The 17,684-nt window shown below is 34.5% G+C and overlaps 1 protein-coding gene and 1 pseudogene across 3 annotated transcripts; both read right to left on the reverse strand.

The window, feature by feature from the left end:
- Window positions 1–1,848: 1,848 nt before the first annotated feature.
- LOC149145586 (putative ABC transporter C family member 15) lies at window positions 1,849–4,463 on the reverse strand. 2 transcript variants are annotated; one of them, XM_089447001.1, is made up of 5 exons: window positions 4,327–4,463; window positions 3,264–4,234; window positions 2,866–3,171; window positions 2,213–2,721; window positions 1,849–2,110 (listed from the first exon to the last, which is right to left on the reverse strand). In XM_089447001.1, the coding sequence occupies exons 4-5, from the start codon at window positions 2,466–2,468 to the stop codon at window positions 2,019–2,021; spliced, it is 348 nt and encodes a 115-aa protein (XP_089303127.1). In that variant the 5' UTR covers window positions 2,469–2,721; window positions 2,866–3,171; window positions 3,264–4,234; window positions 4,327–4,463; the 3' UTR covers window positions 1,849–2,018. The 2 variants fall into 2 exon arrangements, with proteins under 2 accessions (XP_089303127.1, XP_089303126.1); XM_089447000.1 differs by having other exon boundaries at window positions 2,866–4,234.
- Window positions 4,464–10,694: 6,231 nt separating this feature from the next.
- Window positions 10,695–17,307, reverse strand: LOC149145587 (ABC transporter C family member 3-like; annotated as a pseudogene). Its single transcript, XR_016265152.1, has 7 exons — window positions 17,254–17,307; window positions 15,216–16,613; window positions 14,939–15,025; window positions 14,092–14,793; window positions 12,676–12,762; window positions 12,186–12,530; window positions 10,695–10,934 (listed from the first exon to the last, which is right to left on the reverse strand). The product of XR_016265152.1 is annotated as an ABC transporter C family member 3-like (transcript).
- Window positions 17,308–17,684: the final 377 nt, after the last annotated feature.

Below are 17,684 nucleotides of genomic sequence, written 5' to 3' on the forward strand. Positions count from 1 at the left end.
TATGTGATAAAAATGTGCTCATCATTTTCATTATACCTATATTTTTTCCATTTTGTAAGTATTTAACACTGGCAAGCAATTGAATTTGCAACAAAAACGATCAAGAATAGAGGTTTTGTGAAAATTATTTATTATTTTTATTAGATTATTTTACAGAAAGTATGGCCAACAATTAGGTTATAGAAAGTATTCCCAACAATTATCTTCTCTCTCATAAAGTGAAATTTAATGCAATCATCATCTCCATCAAATGAATTGTCCGAAGGTGGAATTTGGCCCTAGTAGCCGATTTTAACACTTGATCTTTCAATGGCCTTAAGTTCCAAATTTCACTCCACTAAAACCTGAACCCTTAGTAATGATGAGAAAGTTTTAAATGGGAGAGAAAGCATAGTATGAATTCTATAGAAAGTTTGGAATGATCCCTCATTACATTTTAATTGGGATGGAAAGAACATTAAACTAAGGAGATAACTCCCTATACTTTCATACAAAGGAGATAGCTCCCTGTACTTTCATGGAATTGTTTTCAAAGTTTCAATTTTAATTTGAAAGCCACTCTTATAATCAATCACGTGCATTCTAAACTTTTCATTTAAACAAGACACAACTTTCCATTTAAACAAGACAATTTATACTTTTCATTTAAAGAAGACACTTTATTGTTTTCAAAGTTTCAATTTTAATTTGAGAGTCACTCTTATAATCAATCACATGCATTCTAAACTTTTCATTTAAACAAGACACAACTTTTCATTTAAACAAGACAATTTATACTTTTCATTTAAAAAAGACACTTTACACTTTTGTCAGTTAGTGTTGAACTTTTATCATAGTGAATGTGTTGAACTTTTATCATAGTGACTTTAAAACATTTAATGGAGTATGAAACTTTTTAAAAGAACATATTTAATTTTTGTGCCAAAAAAAATGTGTGCAAGTTCCTCCAATAGCTAAAGTGAAGTTTTAACTCTGATAAAAATGAAAATTTACCTCAACTAGGTGAATTAAAAGATTTTTTGAAGTTTTTTTTATATTAAAAATTTTAATTAAAAAAAAAAAAAAACAAAACAAAAAAACAAAAAAAACAAAACTTGTTAAACTGAATATTAGTTATAACAACCACTCAAACCAATATTTTCATCATTATTCAAAAAGAAAAATTACACAAAAAAAAAGGAAAATATAATTAAATAAAAAATAAATTGCTTTTAAAGAACAGAAAGCCTATGTCTATTTTGTACATCTCTCATTTTTTCTTATATTTTTTCCCTCTTTTGGGCATATTTGATGGTTACATAGTAGAATTCTCAAATTCTTACTCATTGAAATATTAGATAACTTTAAAAGTTTATAACTGCAAAATATTATGAATAAAATTGAGTTGGTTCATTGCATGAAGGAAAAAAACACATTAACAATTAGCCATCACTTATTATTAAGACCTATAAATAACAAGACCTATGAACCTTGACAAGTATAACATAGCTTGTTTGGTAGAAATGAGAATAAAATGTTGATGTGAATTGGCATAGTATTACTACATATAGAGGTCAGAACTAAAATAGAAACAAAAAAATGCAGATGTGAAACTCAAAATAATAGAATCAAAGCAGACAAAAAAAAGAAAAAAGAAAAAAGTTAGAGGCACCTTACATCCAACTGCACTGCCTGTACAAATCCAAGTTGTCTGGAGTTCTCCAATATTACCTTGATTACCTTGTTGAAGCGACAAAAGTTACACAGGAAAAAGGGTAAACTCCATTTGTATATAACAAGTGAAAAATCATAACTGTCAAAGTCAGTCAAAGTCACTAATAAGAGTTATTGAACTCTTCTTAAGGACCTAAATATAGAATATTATCAGAAAATAATGATCTTACATGGTAGCTCATAGTCTACTATATTGTATCTCTATATTGTACATTTATCTAGCTTGATTTTTAGGGAAATGAAGATTTTTCTCCATTCTATTGTAAACCCAATATGACCAATGTCCAAAGCTCTAGTTAAGATATCTATTGGATGGAGTACTCTGAAACAGGTTTTGCAAATGCAGAAAATTTGTTGTTGAGTAGTTTGGATGGAGTGTCATACTCAGCAATTTGTCCTGATTCAAAACAAATACAAAGTAAGTAAAAAATGAAATGTGTCCAAAAAAATAGTAACTGTAACAAAACACTAGAAAATAAACAACTTATAAATGTTATACCATCCTTTAATAGGAGAACCATATCACTCTCAATAACAGATGGAATCCGATGTGCTATAGTAATGACTATGCAGGTAGAAAATCGGTGGCGAGTTATTTGCTGAATAAACCCATCAGTTGCAGTGTCAACTGAGGCAGTTGCCTCATTAAGGACCAGTATCCAACTTTGTTTTAGTAGTGCCCGTCCCAAACGGACAAGCTGGCATTGACCCACACTCCAGTTTCCTCCATTCTCAGACAGTGTACAAGAGATCATTCCATTAATTCAATTCTCAATTTTCATTTAAAAAAAGGGGGTCCTAGAGACAAGGTAGGTCTCAAGGACACCAAAAAATAAACAAAACATGAGCACTAAGATGGAAAGAAAATAGCAGAAATAGCTACTGTAAAAGGTTTTATTTTTCTCCTTCAGGACTTCCATTGAATGTGATAAAGACACACAGACCTGAGGAATCAAGTTTCTTTTCTTTTGCTCGTACAATCTCACCAAGTTGGCACTTGTCCAAAGCCTGAAAGCACAAGCAAAATCGAAGTAGATTCATAAACAATAAACTTACAGCAATATCCTCAGGGAAATATCTATATTCTTCAAGGAAAGAATAATTGGTGCTAAAATTGATACTAATGCTTATAGAATATGAAGCAGAACTAACCTCCCAAATCTCATCATCCAAGCAATCTTCGAGAGGATCCAAATTATTTCTTATAGTGCCTTCAAACATTGTTGGTTCTTGGGGAATAATGCTTAATTTGGATCTTAGGTCATGGAGGCCTATGGATGAGATGTCGACTCCATCAATGACAATTCTGCCCGTTGTTGGTTCCACAATGCGAAAAATGGATTGAATAAGAGTAGATTTGCCACTTCCTGTCCGCCCCACAACTCCCACCTTCGTGCCTCCAGGGAAAGTGCATGTAAGGCCTTTCAAGACAAGCGAAAGATGTGGTCCATAACGCACCTGATTGTATGGATCAAATTTATAGATGAACTGACATGCAAATTACTAGCATTGAATGCATGAAAAAGAGTCTATTTGTATTGAGTTCTGACCTGCAAATGAGTTAGATCTATCGTTCCTCTAGATGGCCAGTTGGAGTTTGGTCTACAATTCTCTATAATCTCTTGTAACTCACTAGGAATTCATGAATACTGCATTATTCTCTCCGTTGAGATCATGTTGGTCTCCACATAACAAAGGCACCATATTACCCAGGTTTGTACCATGTTCAGACTTAGACTATATGTTACTGCCAACCCTGCAGTGCCTGTTAAGGCGCCATTTCATTTACTTTCATATTTCATTATAAACAATATGTCTAGTCTACTGAGATTAGTTTAGGAAAAATAATTGTAAGCCAAGATAGTGCTTCTGTACCTACTTGGGCTAATTACATATTGAGGCAAGCGAATGAGGAACACCAAAAAGAATGCAAACACAAGATTTGACAGAAAATCCATCCGAATGCCAAGCCACTCATTGGCTCCAACATTGTGGAGACTAGGTCTCATATATATATATATATATATATATATATATATCAATCAACTCGAGATTTCTTTCCATGAATCGAAATTCCTGGTCAAAACTTCTAATGGTGGCTGCTCCAGAGATTGATTCTCCAAAATGTTGTACGATTGGAGCTCTACAAACTGATGCCAGTCGAGCCAGTTCCCTAGCTGATGTTATGTAGTATTGTTGCATGCAAGGAAGGTCAGAGGAGTTACAAGAATTCTCTTATTACTATAAAAACCCAAAAGAATGGAAACAAAGAAATACAGATAAACTGTTGTCATGATAGAATCCTGATGCAACTTAATCTATTTGATAACATCCTTTTCAATAAGATTATTGGATCTACCTACAGCAAACCTTGAAGTAGAAATCAAACTCTCTTATCGCCAATTTATGTTCCTCTGAGAAAATTAAAATTTGCAAGTTCATATTTATTATTATTGAGAAATACAGAGAATACCTGATACCATATACAACTTGCACCCACTGGTATAAACACAATGAAGACCTGCCAAGCAATATGAGACATGATTGCAATGATCCCATAAAATTAAAATTTGCAAGTTCGTATTTATTATTATTGAGAAATACAGAGAATACCTGATACCATATACAACTTGCACCCACTGGTATAAACACAATGAAGACCTGCCAAGCAATATGAGACATGACTGCAATGATCCCCAAAAGTTGTATAAATGCAAAAGCCAATTCTCCTAGTTGAGAAGGAATCAATGTGTCCACTGATCTCTGATCAGTGGATGCCTGCCAAGAAACAGAGAGCTTGTTACTGACCCGATTTAGCTAACACCATGCTATGTGCAAAGAGAAAAATATGTGAAAGTCTGAAAGAATGTACAGAACATTTTGCCATAGTTTATACGATAGGAAATGCAGTAAACATCTCAACTTCACGTAGTTTTTTTTGAATAAATGTGGTCTTGTTATCAAGTGACGCCATTGAAGTGGGGCATTTTTAAGTCGATCACAGATTCCCAGAATATTCAGGAATTGGATAGACATGGTGTCCATCCAATTCCCGAATAGTCAGGGAATCTGCAATCTACTGAAGCTCAGGGGTTGAAGTGGGGATTCACATGTTGTTTGTAATGGATAGTCAGTAATAACTTGTGAGGGTCTTATTTATTTACTTTTAGGATATATGGTATTGTTGTCATATATTGTTTTTTGGAATATATAATAAGTATACATAATAGGCAGGGAATTTATAAAGTAGTATAATTATATTAATAAATATAGTTGATATATGTTCTATTGTTAATTTATTTGAATTTAAAATAATATAATTTGTTTTAAATTTAAAATTATCAATCACATAAATTTTCTATTGAGCCATCAAAATTTCCATTCACAAATCTTAACTATCACATAAATCTTTCAATATAAATTTTCTATTTATCAATCAAAATTTCCATTCACAAATCCCAACTATGTTTAAGTCTTATTATATACCTTATTTTCAACAAACACTTATTAATTTATTGCCAGACTCAATTTAAAAAAAAAAAAAAAATTATAATAATTCCCGAATAAAATGGAATTCTTTGGCATAATCATTGATATGTGAAAAAATGTAACACTTATGACTCTACATAATGCTTAAAATGATAAGTATTAAAAGCAAATAATCATCATCCAATTTTGACGTGACAACTTGAACATTTTGAAATTGTAGGACCTGTCGAAATATAAGATGCCATGAGCGTTTCCGACTGTTCATTTGATTGATAATTATATGCATGTTCCTGAACCTGAAGCCAAGCCCTGGTACGGATCCTGAGTTAAATTAGAGTTAAAAAAATGGTCACCAAACCAGTACTGCCATTAAATTATTCTTTCTCAATCGGTTAGCGAGAGCCGCTCCGGCACAAGAACCGTTCGAATCACCTGATTCAAAAGTCAACTAATCAACTCAATTAAGCGCTTAATGTAGTAAAATAAATTATTTTTAAATTAAATATGTTATGTTTTGATTTTAATGGAGTTGTCTATAATTTTTTGGACGGCCAATGAAGATGAACATGCTGATCACAAATTCACAATAGAACAAATATATGCAAAAACAATACATTTTTTCATAAAGGCTTACAGGTACCTACATTAACAATGGGCAAGAGAAATTTTGATGCAGTAGTAGACACAAGCAGAGATGAGCATCATCTCTAATCTCTGTTGGGAAGAGGTATTCAGAAAACCACCTCTAAAACCAAGAAAGATGATAAGATCCCTATAAGGGTGGCCAATCACATTATTTGCAACACCATAGGTAAATTGATGGCAGTAAGAACACAGTGTTATGAGATCACTCCTCATAAAACATCTGAAGTCCTTAGATTACCTAGAAAAGCTTATTGGGCATTGCTTGGAAGATCTTGAATATATGCAACGAGAAGAACCAGATGTTTCGATAAGGAAGAATTCATTTTCAAAAACAGCCAAAGAAATGTAAAATCCCACTAGATAAAAGTAATGTGGTAGTGGAAAGTGAAACGGATACCACAAATATAGACAGGCCATCAGGACCAAAACCCAAATGGAACACACTTGTATATGATGCGGAACCCAGGCCATCAGGAATTTTTGTTTTCTGAACAGGGTTTTCATAATTTTCATCTTTAGCTGGATTTTTTTACAGTTTGCTAGAGGGTGGGCTGACCACGGTGAAGAAATTTCTAATTGGAAAATGTAAACTGCTGTTAAATTAAGCTGTTCTGAAGGTGAACATATGTTTGATAATATATCAGTTTGTGGAGTGACTGATAATTTGTAACGCTGATAAGCCACTCATTTTGTACTGGCATCTTTATATTAACAGAATCCAAACTATTGAGTTAATATTTTCTAATCTCCATGGCATTTGTTTTGCATAGTTTTTTTTTACATATATTTATTATACTGTATATTTATTATATTTATTATACTCTCTGGATCTTCTAAAATTGACATATTATATATATATATATATATATATATAATCTAATTTTAGGTCATGACTTAACCAGACATCAAATTTGAGATTTACGAGACCCCCTTGTTTCTGGGACAACCCATAGATGTATCCTGGTCTTTTTTCCAACTTCTAATACCTGAATATCACAACTCTTTGTTAGTATCTGTCCTCGAACAAAATTTCCAAGTAAGGTTTTCTTGGGAGTTAAGAGAATCCACCAACAACCAAGCAGAAGTGATGACATTTTAATATATTATCAAGGTCTAGAAAATATCTAATCAAGGGGAATCAGAAATTAATTGTAATTGGAGACTCCTCAATCATAATTAGGAAGAGATGTGAAACCCAAGTTAATCCAGATTGTTAACAGGAGGTTAAGGGATCTCAAACAGTTTTATGTTTATAGAATAATACCAGGTTTTGAGGGCCTGCGATAGCCTGAATAATACCATAGAAAAGGAGATTGTGAAAATAAGTGTTGGAATGCTGAGTATAAATGGTGGGGTTCCTATCAAACTCTTACCTCCCATGATATTAAGTTCTACAAACCATAGGATATGAATGCTAATGAGATTATGGAAAAATGGTGTGTCACTTTTGAGTTCATCAGATGGGCAGTAAATTTAGCCAGACCTTATCTTTCATTCCTACGTGTGTGGGGGAGGAACGAATAATTAAATGAAATGATGGCTCTGAGCAGTGAAGGTGGGATTTTCTGTTTACTTATGTTTGATATCTGCAGGCACTAAAGGAATGACAACTCATTTTGATTTTTAGAATTAATATTACTTTCCTCAGGTCAGTAGTCTGGTAAGGTCCAGTAGTTTGGATTTAATCCATCTTTCCAAGTGAACTGGGCCTCCAATATTGGATTCCACCTCAATGATATGACCTCATTTGATCCATCAATGGTATGCCTAGAAGTCACCGAGTACTTTCATTGGCATTGGGAATTGGTTCAACATGAAGGTTATAAAAACAATGGAGGTCATAGGCACTATCTATTATGAAATTCTAGACTTGCTTCAAGATCAGAGGAGCACACGCCATATTGAGGATATAAAAGTGGCATTTTCTCACTACAGTAGCAAGATGACAAGGCCTATTGAATTTCAGTGATACAAGAACACTAACTTATCAAAATTCGTGGCTCATCAAGACAAGAAAATAGAGAAAACAAGTATAATTCAATATGATTGATGAATTAGTTTTGGGTCTTGCTAGGAGCTCACATCCTCTGACTTCTCTTCCAAAGATTCTATCGATTCTGTTAAAGATAAAGAAATAGTCCAGCAAGTGAAAAGAGATATTGCAAATGATAATGTAGCCCTAGCGTTCAACTTTTAGGTAGACTATGCCCTTAGTGAGCTTTTTTTATTCTAACTCCAGGTCTTACTACACATTGTAAGGAAGTTGTTACCAACTCAGTTTATCAGGATTTACTGTATAAAGCTTTTTATTTACGTTGCCATAAATGTAATAACTTTTGAGATGGTAGGCATTCATTTTGAAATTTCGGGTCATTTTGAAACCCCTAATATTAGACAGAAATTTTTCTTTATATTAATTCACCTTACAGTGTGACTACAACCTCCTTTTAATGAAAATGACAACAATTTTAGTTAACCAAAAAAAAGTGTATTGATGCTTAGAATACCAACTTAACGATTTCATAACACTTGAAAATAAAGAAGAAATGTATGGAAACTACAGCACTAATCACTGACTTGTAGTAGCAATTCCAGGAATGCATTTTCACTTTACATGATAAGCTAGATAAAATAGATAAATTGAGCAAGGCACACAAATGTATTAATACTCATCATGATATAAAAAATAATTTGAGACTTCGAGAAATGTTGAGGATACCATGTATTCAAATATTAAAAAGAGTTCATTAGTCTCCTTAATAGCCTCCTTCAACTTGATAACGTTGAGATGATTCAACTTCCACAGAGACTACTAAAAAAATCAACCGTCATGAATAACATTTCCATTTATTTGCAAAATAGACAACTCAACAAAAGATTTAAAATCTATGGTTAACATGTTATTCAATTGCTTTATTTAACAATTTTCATGTTTCATACATTGACCTCCCATAGATTCATACTTTCTTCCCAGATCTAATATTTCCTCTTCATTTTGTTTCATAGATACCTGTGAAAAACATATAATAGAGCATAATGCCCTAAACTTAATTATTTTGTGTTGTTAAAGAAAGGATACTAGGTATCCAAACAATAAAACGCATATAACAAAATTCAGGATAAATTTAAAATGCATTTCAACTCTCCTCCTTAGAGGAGAATCAAAATGGGTGAGATAAAGAGGGATTCTAAACATCAATTAAAGGTAAGAACTAATTCAAGCATGCAGTCATAAAATCTTAGACTATCTAATAGAAAATAATATCCTTGACCTACAAATCCCTTCATTACATGCCCAACGCGTGGTCCTAAATTCTAATTCAAAGGTATACACGAATAAATTATGACAACAGACTGAGATGATTGTACGATACTAAGAAGAAAACAGTGGCAAGGTATAGGCCTTGAGATTCTGTAGTGTGTACATACTACCCATTCAAAAAAAACATAAAGAAGAACTTAGTAACAAATCACTCCCAATAGTCTACATACATGCAACCAAGAAAGAAAATAAACCAGATCAGCTTTACTAAAATGGATCTCATAGAAGAGATACAACACAACTAACACCCACTGCAAATATCATCTTTCCTAGTGAAGGTCCCCAGAGTAAATATCACAAAAAAGGAAGCCTCTATATTAATTCATTAAGATTTATAAGCCTATATTTCCTTCTCTCTCAGGAAAGGTATTAGCCTATTAAAACAATAAATGTCAACTGACCCGATTCAGTATTCGCCCAGATGGAGTTGCATCAAAGAATGACATTGGTGCACGAAATATACACCTGTGCAGAGTGCTGAAAAGCTGATTAGTAGTTTTAAGTCCAACCAATGAAAGAAGCATAGACCTCACAAGAACACACAGGGAGCTGCTTAATGTCAAAGCAACATAAACCAGAATGAAAAGGGACTTTCTCATAGGGGAACTCTCATTTTCATTTGTAGAGGCTTCCGATGTCATCCAGAGGTTACTAGATATTTGAAGTAGCTGACTTATTATTTGGGCCAGTAGTATTATAGGTATCAAAGTACCATTGTATGCAGCAGTAATGTAAGACCAGTATACCGACATGCTTACCCTGCCTCTCTCTCTTTCTTCTTCTTCTACAAGCTGTGAATTTTTATTCTCTTTATCCAATTTTTCTTTGTGGTTTTCTGGTTCAACCTCTTCCTCTACATCTATTGAGTTCTGAACACTGCACTGCTCCAGTGTGTCACTGGCAGCAACATTTTTCACTGCAGCTTTATTGCCAGGACATGAGCTTTCAACAAATCTCTCTGATGTGTACACTTCAGATTTCTCCATAGCAGAAATAGTTTTCAAAGCTTTATGATGTGCACCAACTAATTCCACAAAATCTGTGCCTGATTGTAAGATGTCATCATATCTGCCAACCTGAGTAATTTCACCATCTCGCATTACCTGTGAAGAATATCATTTACATCAACAAAATATGCATCACTTATCTCCTCCTCTCAATAAATGATCAATTAACCCACTGTCCCTTTACCAATTACATTGAAAATTTTAATCTCACTACAACAGGATGAAAGAAATTCAAACCTACCAGAATGATGTCAGCAGAGGGAAAAACTCCACTTGATGAGTTACATAGACTACAGTCTTTGAACCCAGAATACCAAGTATGCATTCCTATAACAAGCAAGTCCAATTTCTTAAATGTTTATGGACATGAATTTGCAGTGGCACAACCAGCAATGTATATTATCCAGACTAAACAATGAATTGCAGAGTGCTACTGTAGAGCTTCATCATTCCATCAAAACATTAAAACTAATTAATTCAGCAAACCTACAGTTTGTAAAGGATAAGAGAAACATACTTGGAAAATATGTTTTCTGGTATGTGCATCCACAGCACTAAAAGGGTCATCAAAAATATAAATGTCTACATCTTATATAAAGCACCCGCAATCTGTATTCTCTGTTTTTGTCCACCACTCAAATTTAACCCTCTTTCTCCAATGTCTGTCTCGTCCCCAACTTATTCTCCTTAATAGCCTCCTTCAACTTGATAACGTTGAGATGATTCAACTTCCATAGAGACTACTAAAAAAATCAACCCTGTCATGAATACCATTTCCATTTATTTGCAAAATAGACAACTCAACAAAAGATTTAAAATCTATGGTTAACATGTTATTCAATTGCTTTATTTAACAATTTTCATGTTTCATACGTTGACCTCCCATAGATTCATACTTTCTTCCCAGATCTAATATTTCCTCTTCATTTTCTTTCATAGATACCTGTGAAAAACATATAATAGAGCATAATGCCCTAAACTTAATTATTTTGTGTTGTTAAAGAAAGGATACTAGGAAAACAATAAAACGCATATAACAAAATTCAGGATAAATTTAAAATGCATTTCAACTCTCCTCCTTAGAGGAGAATAAAAATGGGTGAGATAAAGAGGGATTCTAAACATCAATTAAAGGTAAGAACTAATTCAAGCATGCAGTCATAAAATCTTAGTCTATCTAATAGAAAATAATATCCTTGACCTACAAATCCCTTCATTACATGCCCAACTCGTGGTCCTAAATTCTAATTCAAAGGTATACACGAATAAATTATGACAACAGACTGAGATGATTGTACGATACTAAGAAGAAAACAGTGGCAAGGTATAGGCCTTGAGATTCTGTAGTGTGTACATACTACCCATTCAAAAAAACCATAAAGAAGAACTTAGTAACAAATCACTCTCAATAGTCTGCATACATGCAACCAAGAAAGAAAATAAACCAGATCAGTTTTACTAAAATGGATCTCATAGAAGAGATACAACATAACTAACACCCACTGCAAATATCATCTTTCCTAGTGAAGGTCCCCGGAGTAAATATCACAAAAAAGGAAGCCTCTATATTAATTCATTAAGATTTATAAGCCTATATTTCCTTCTCTCTCAGGAAAGGTATTAGCCTATTAAAACAATAAATGTCAACTGACCCGATTCAGTATTCGCCCAGATGGAGTTGCATCAAAGAATGACATTGGTGCACGAAATATACACCTGTGCAGAGTGCTGAAAGGTTGATTAGCAGTTTTAAGTCCAACCAATGAAAGAAGCATAGACCTCACAAGAACTCACAGGGAGCTGCTTAATGTCAAAGCAACATAAAGTAGAATGAAAAGGGACTTTCTCATAGGGGAACTCTCATTTTCTTTTGTAGAGGCTTCCGATGTCATCCAGAGGTTACTAGATATTTGAAGTAGCTGACTTATTATTTGGGCCAGTAGTATTATAGGTATCAAAGTACCATTGTATGCAGCAGTAATGTAAGACCAGTATACCGACATGCTTACCCTGCCTCTCTCTCTTTCTTCTTCTTGTACAAGTTGTGAATTTTTATTCTCTTTATTCAATTTTTCTTTGTGGTTTTCTGGTTCAACCTCTTCCTCTACATCTATTGAGTTCTGAACACCGCACTGCTCCAGTGTGTCATTGGCAGCAACATTTTTCGCTACAGCTTTATTGCCAGGACATGAGCTTTCAACAAATCTCTCTGATGTGTACACTTCAGATTTCTCCATAGCAGAAATAGTTTTCAAAGCTTTCTGATGTGCACTAACTAATTCCACAAAATCTGTGCCTGATTGTAAGATGTCATCATATCTGCCAACCTGAGTAATTTCACCATCTCGCATTACCTGTGAAGAATATCATTTACATCAACAAAATATGCATCACTTATCTCCTCCTCTCAATAAATGATCAATTAACCCACTGTCCCTTTACCAATTACATTGAAAATTTTAATATCACTAGAACAGGATGAAAGAAATTCAAACCTACCAGAATGATGTCAGCAGAGGGTAAAAACTCCACTTGATGAGTTACATAGACTACAGTCTTTGAACCCAGAATACCAAGTATGCATTCCTATAACAAGCAAGTCCAATTTCTTAAATGTTTATGGACATGAATTTGCAGCGGCACAACCAGCAATGTATATTATCTAGACTAAACAATGAATTGCAGAGTGCTACTGTAGAGCTTCATCATTCCATCAAAACATTAAAACTAATTAATTCAGCAAACCTACAGTTTGTAAAGGATAAGAGAAACATACTTGGAAAATATGTTTTCCGGTATGTTCATCCACAACACTAAAAGGGTCATCAAAAATATAAATGTCTACATCTTATATAAAGCACCCGCAATCTGTATTCTCTGTTTTTGTCCACCACTCAAATTTAACCCTCTTTCTCCAATGTTTGTCTCGTCCCCTACTTATTCTCCTTAATAGCCTCCTTCAACTTTATAACGTTGAGATGATTCAACTTCCACAGAGACTACTAAAAAAATCAACCCTATCATGAATACCATTTCCATTTATTTGCAAAATAGACAACTCAACAAAAGATTTAAAATCTATGGTTAACATGTTATTCAATTGCTTTATTTAACAATTTTCATGTTTCATACGTTGACCTCCCATAGATTCATACTTTCTTCCCAGATCTAATATTTCCTCTTCATTTTGTTTCATAGATACCTGTGAAAAACATATAATAGAGCATAATGCCCTAAACTTAATTATTTTGTGTTGTTAAAGAAAGGATACTAGGTATCCAAACAATAAAACGCATATAACAAAATTCAGGATAAATTTAAAATGCATTTCAACTCTCCTCCTTAGAGGAGAATCAAAATGGGTGAGATAAAGAGGGATTCTAAACATCAATTAAAGGTAAGAACTAATTCAAGCATGCAGTGATAAAATCGTAGTCTATCTAATAGAAAATAATATCCTTGACCTACAAATCCCTTCATTACATGCCCAACTCATGGTCCTAAATTCTAATTCAAAGGTATACACGAATAAATTATGACAACAGACTGAGATGATTGTACGATACTAAGAAGAAAACAGTGGCAAGGTATAGGCCTTGAGATTCTGCAGTGTGTACATACTACGCATTCAAAAAAAACATAAAGAAGAACTTAGTAACAAATCACTCTCAATAGTCTGCATACATGCAACCAAGAAAGAAAATAAACCAGATCAGTTTTACTAAAATGGATCTCATAGAAGAGATACAACACAACTAACACCCACTGCAAATATCATCTTTCCTAGTGAAGGTCCCCAGAGTAAATATCACAAAAAAGGAAGCCTCTATATTAATTCATTAAGATTTATAAGCCTATATTTCCTTCTCTCTCAGGAATGGTATTAGCCTATTAAAACAATAAATGTCAACTGACCTGATTCAGTATTCGCCCAGATGGAGTTGCATCAAAGAATGACATTGGTGCACGAAATATACACCTGTGCAGAGTGCTGAAAAGCTGATTAGCAGTTTTAAGTCCAACCAATGAAAGAAGCATAGACCTCACAAGAACACACAGGGAGCTGCTTAATGTCAAAGCAACATAAACCAGAATGAAAAGGGACTTTCTCATAGGGGAACTCTCATTTTCTTTTGTAGAGGCTTCCGATGTCATCCAGAGGTTACTAGATATTTGAAGTCGCTGACTTATTATTTGGGCCAGTAGTATTATAGGTATCAAAGTACCATTGTATGCAGCAGTAATGTAAGACCAGTATACCGACATGCTTACCCTGCCCCTCTCTCTTTCTTCTTCTTGTACAAGCTGTGAATTTTTATTCTCTTTATTCAATTTTTCTTTTTGGTTTTTTGGTTCAACCTCTTCCTCTACATCTATTGAGTTCTGAACACCGCACTGCTCCAGTGTGTCACTGGCAGCAACATTTTTCACTATAGTTGTATTGCCAGGACATGAGCTTTCAACAAATCTCTCTGATGTGTACACTTCAGATTTCTCCATAGCAGAAATAGTTTTCAAAGCTTTCTGATGTGCACCAACTAATTCCACAAAATCTGTGCCTGATTTTAAGATGTCATCATATCTGCCAACCTGAGTAATTTCACCATCTCGCATTACCTGTGAAGAATATCATTTACATCAACAAAATATGCATCACTTATCTCCTCCTCTCAATAAATGATCAATTAACCCACTATCCCTTTACCAATTACATTGAAAATTTTAATATCACTAGAACAGGATGAAAGAAATTCAAACCTACCAGAATGATGTCAGCAGAGGGTAAAAACTCCACTTGATGAGTTACATAGACTACAGTCTTTGAACCCAGAATACCAAGTATGCATTCCTATAACAAGCAAGTCCAATTTCTTAAATGTTTATGGACATGAATTTGCAGCGGCACAACCAGCAATGTATATTATCCAGACTAAACAATGAATTGCAGAGTGCTACTGTAGAGCTTCATCATTTCATCAAAACATTAAAACTAATTAATTCAGCAAACCTACAGTTTGTAAAGGATAAGAGAAACATACTTGGAAAATATGTTTTCCGGTATGTGCATCCACAGCACTAAAAGGGTCATCAAAAATATAAATGTCTACATCTTATATAAAGCACCCGCAATCTGTATTCTCTGTTTTTGTCCACCACTCAAATTTAACCCTCTTTCTCCAATGTCTGTCTCGTCCCCATAAGGAAAAAGTTCAAGATCTTTCTTCAATGCACAAGCATCATGTACACTATTGTATCTAATAGTATCCATCTGCTTTCCAAAGAGAATAGCGTCTTTAATTTTCCCACTTTGTATCCAAGGAGACTGAGGGACATATGCTTTGGTACCACTTAAGCTAACAGAGCATGATATTTTTGGTATTTCACTTAATATGCAGGATAAAAGGCTTGATTTTCCTGAACCAACAGTTCCACATACTGCAACCCTCATGCCTCTCTCTAGTTGGACATCTAAACCTCTTATAGTTGGACCAGAGGAATCGGGATTCCAAGAAAATATCCCTCCTTGGATTTGAATCGCGAAGTCTGTTGACTCTGATACCTTTTCTACCCCATCGTGTTGCAGCTCTTCCTCTTGCAGAAAGGCCACAATGCGATCTATTGACACTTTAGTTTGAGCAATCTGAGGGATTTAGCCAGGAAGGATGCCCATAGCTCCCTGAAGTGTCCCATAGGTTGCGAGTGCAGAAAGAATTCTCCCTGCTGTCAAAGCCACTCCTATAAGCATACACGTACCAAAAGTTGCAACAATGATAAATATTGGTCCAACAGAGGAAACAGATGTTGTGATAGCTGATGCGTAAACATATTTTTGTAGCCAATTATATTCTGCTTGCCTCAAAATTTCTAGTTTCCGAAGAAATCTTGTCTCCCAAGCCTGCAATTTTAAGATCCTCATAATTTTTAATATCCAATGTGGCCTTCATCCTTTTGTCTTTTTCTTCCATTATTCTCTCCTGAAATTTTTCTTGCAATTTTGCAAGTGGGAAATTTGGCAACATAACTGCAAATGAGGCTGCCAACCCTGAAAATGCTGCCAAGCCCAACGTCTGATATAGAATAATGAAGGCCTAAACAAATTGAAGAGGGAAAATCCAAATACTATGCATATAGTAACAGAAACATGTAACATTCTGAACATCTACACTCATGTAATTGATAATCTCTCCGCTTGTATGCTTCTGTCTTGACTGACTGGAAAGCAACAAGCCCTTCCTGGATATAATAGCTGTCAATGCTGCTCTATCCCGTTAAGTTAACTGATGTTGTTTGAAAAACCCTTGTTCGATGTTGTTTGAAAAACCCTTGTTCGATGGAGCCCGTTTCAGAGGTCTGTCGCGGCAGCACGGGAAGCCAGAGCGGAGAAGAGGAAAAGGGTACTGAGGGAAATCAAATTGTGAACAGTTGCAACCACTCAACTACCTTGCCTGATCCAACGATTAACAATCCTCTAATCGTTTAACAAATAATCTAATGGCACACAGCGATGGCAAGTAGATTTTTAGGAAAGTTCATTTTAGAGGGAAACGCCTTACGGCGTAAATATATACACGAGATTTCAAACTTGTTTCGAAAAACAAGGTCAAGGCTTTGGCTATGTTGAGTCCTGCAGTTAGGTCCTAGGTCGATAGGGCTGAATTGCTTGTTGGGTATTGTTTTGTGTTCCTCGTTGTAAAGTTGCATGCAGGGTTCACTATAATTACAGACAAACCATCAATCTTTTACTGTTTGGCATCCCATATCGATTATGTGAAACTTATTGGTATTTAAATATGTTGTGGGTTTTATGTCATAGCCAATTACGATGAAATAATTATTATTGAATTGAGTTTTCTGATCTATATCAAATTTTTTAGACAGGTTTTTGACGATAATCATATTAAAATTTATTTGCTAATGCGTTTCGAATCAATAAGTATGGTTTATTGTCTGGACACGATAGAAAACCAGATCCAAGCGTAACTTAAATGAGAGATCATTTAAACAATAAACCACACTTGTTTTTTTTTTTTTCTCGTTAAAACTGAGCTAATTATATTACAAAAATGCCAAAATTACAGCAAAAATTACATCTGGGCCGAGGCCCTGTTCCTTCAGAGAGATTTTCCCCATGTATTAGCAGTCATAGCAGAACTAGCAGAGAGACCAGTTTACCTTCCTTCTAACATGTCCGACACAGTGGATACATAATGCAACACGGTGGATATATAATTCAACACGGTGAATACATAATTCGACACGGTGGATACATAATTCGACACGGTGAACATGTAGACTGACACGTAGACTAACACTGTGGTGATTTGGACCGACACGATAAACATAAACCCCATAACAAACATACAAAGTGAGCAAAATGAAATAGTCAGAGAGATTCATTCCTTGCCGCGAAGACAGAGCGTCTGCAAAGTTAATCTTCATCCGTGGTATGAGGCTCGTCCATTGCTGGACCCTTGAGCTTCTTCGAATCTTCCTCTTCCTGGCGCGGG

This window comes from Pinus tabuliformis, chromosome X (genome assembly GCF_031772625.1).
Source record: "Pinus tabuliformis cultivar Carrire ecotype Pingquan chromosome X, CPIR1, whole genome shotgun sequence".
Taxonomy (NCBI): domain Eukaryota; kingdom Viridiplantae; phylum Streptophyta; class Pinopsida; order Pinales; family Pinaceae; genus Pinus; species Pinus tabuliformis.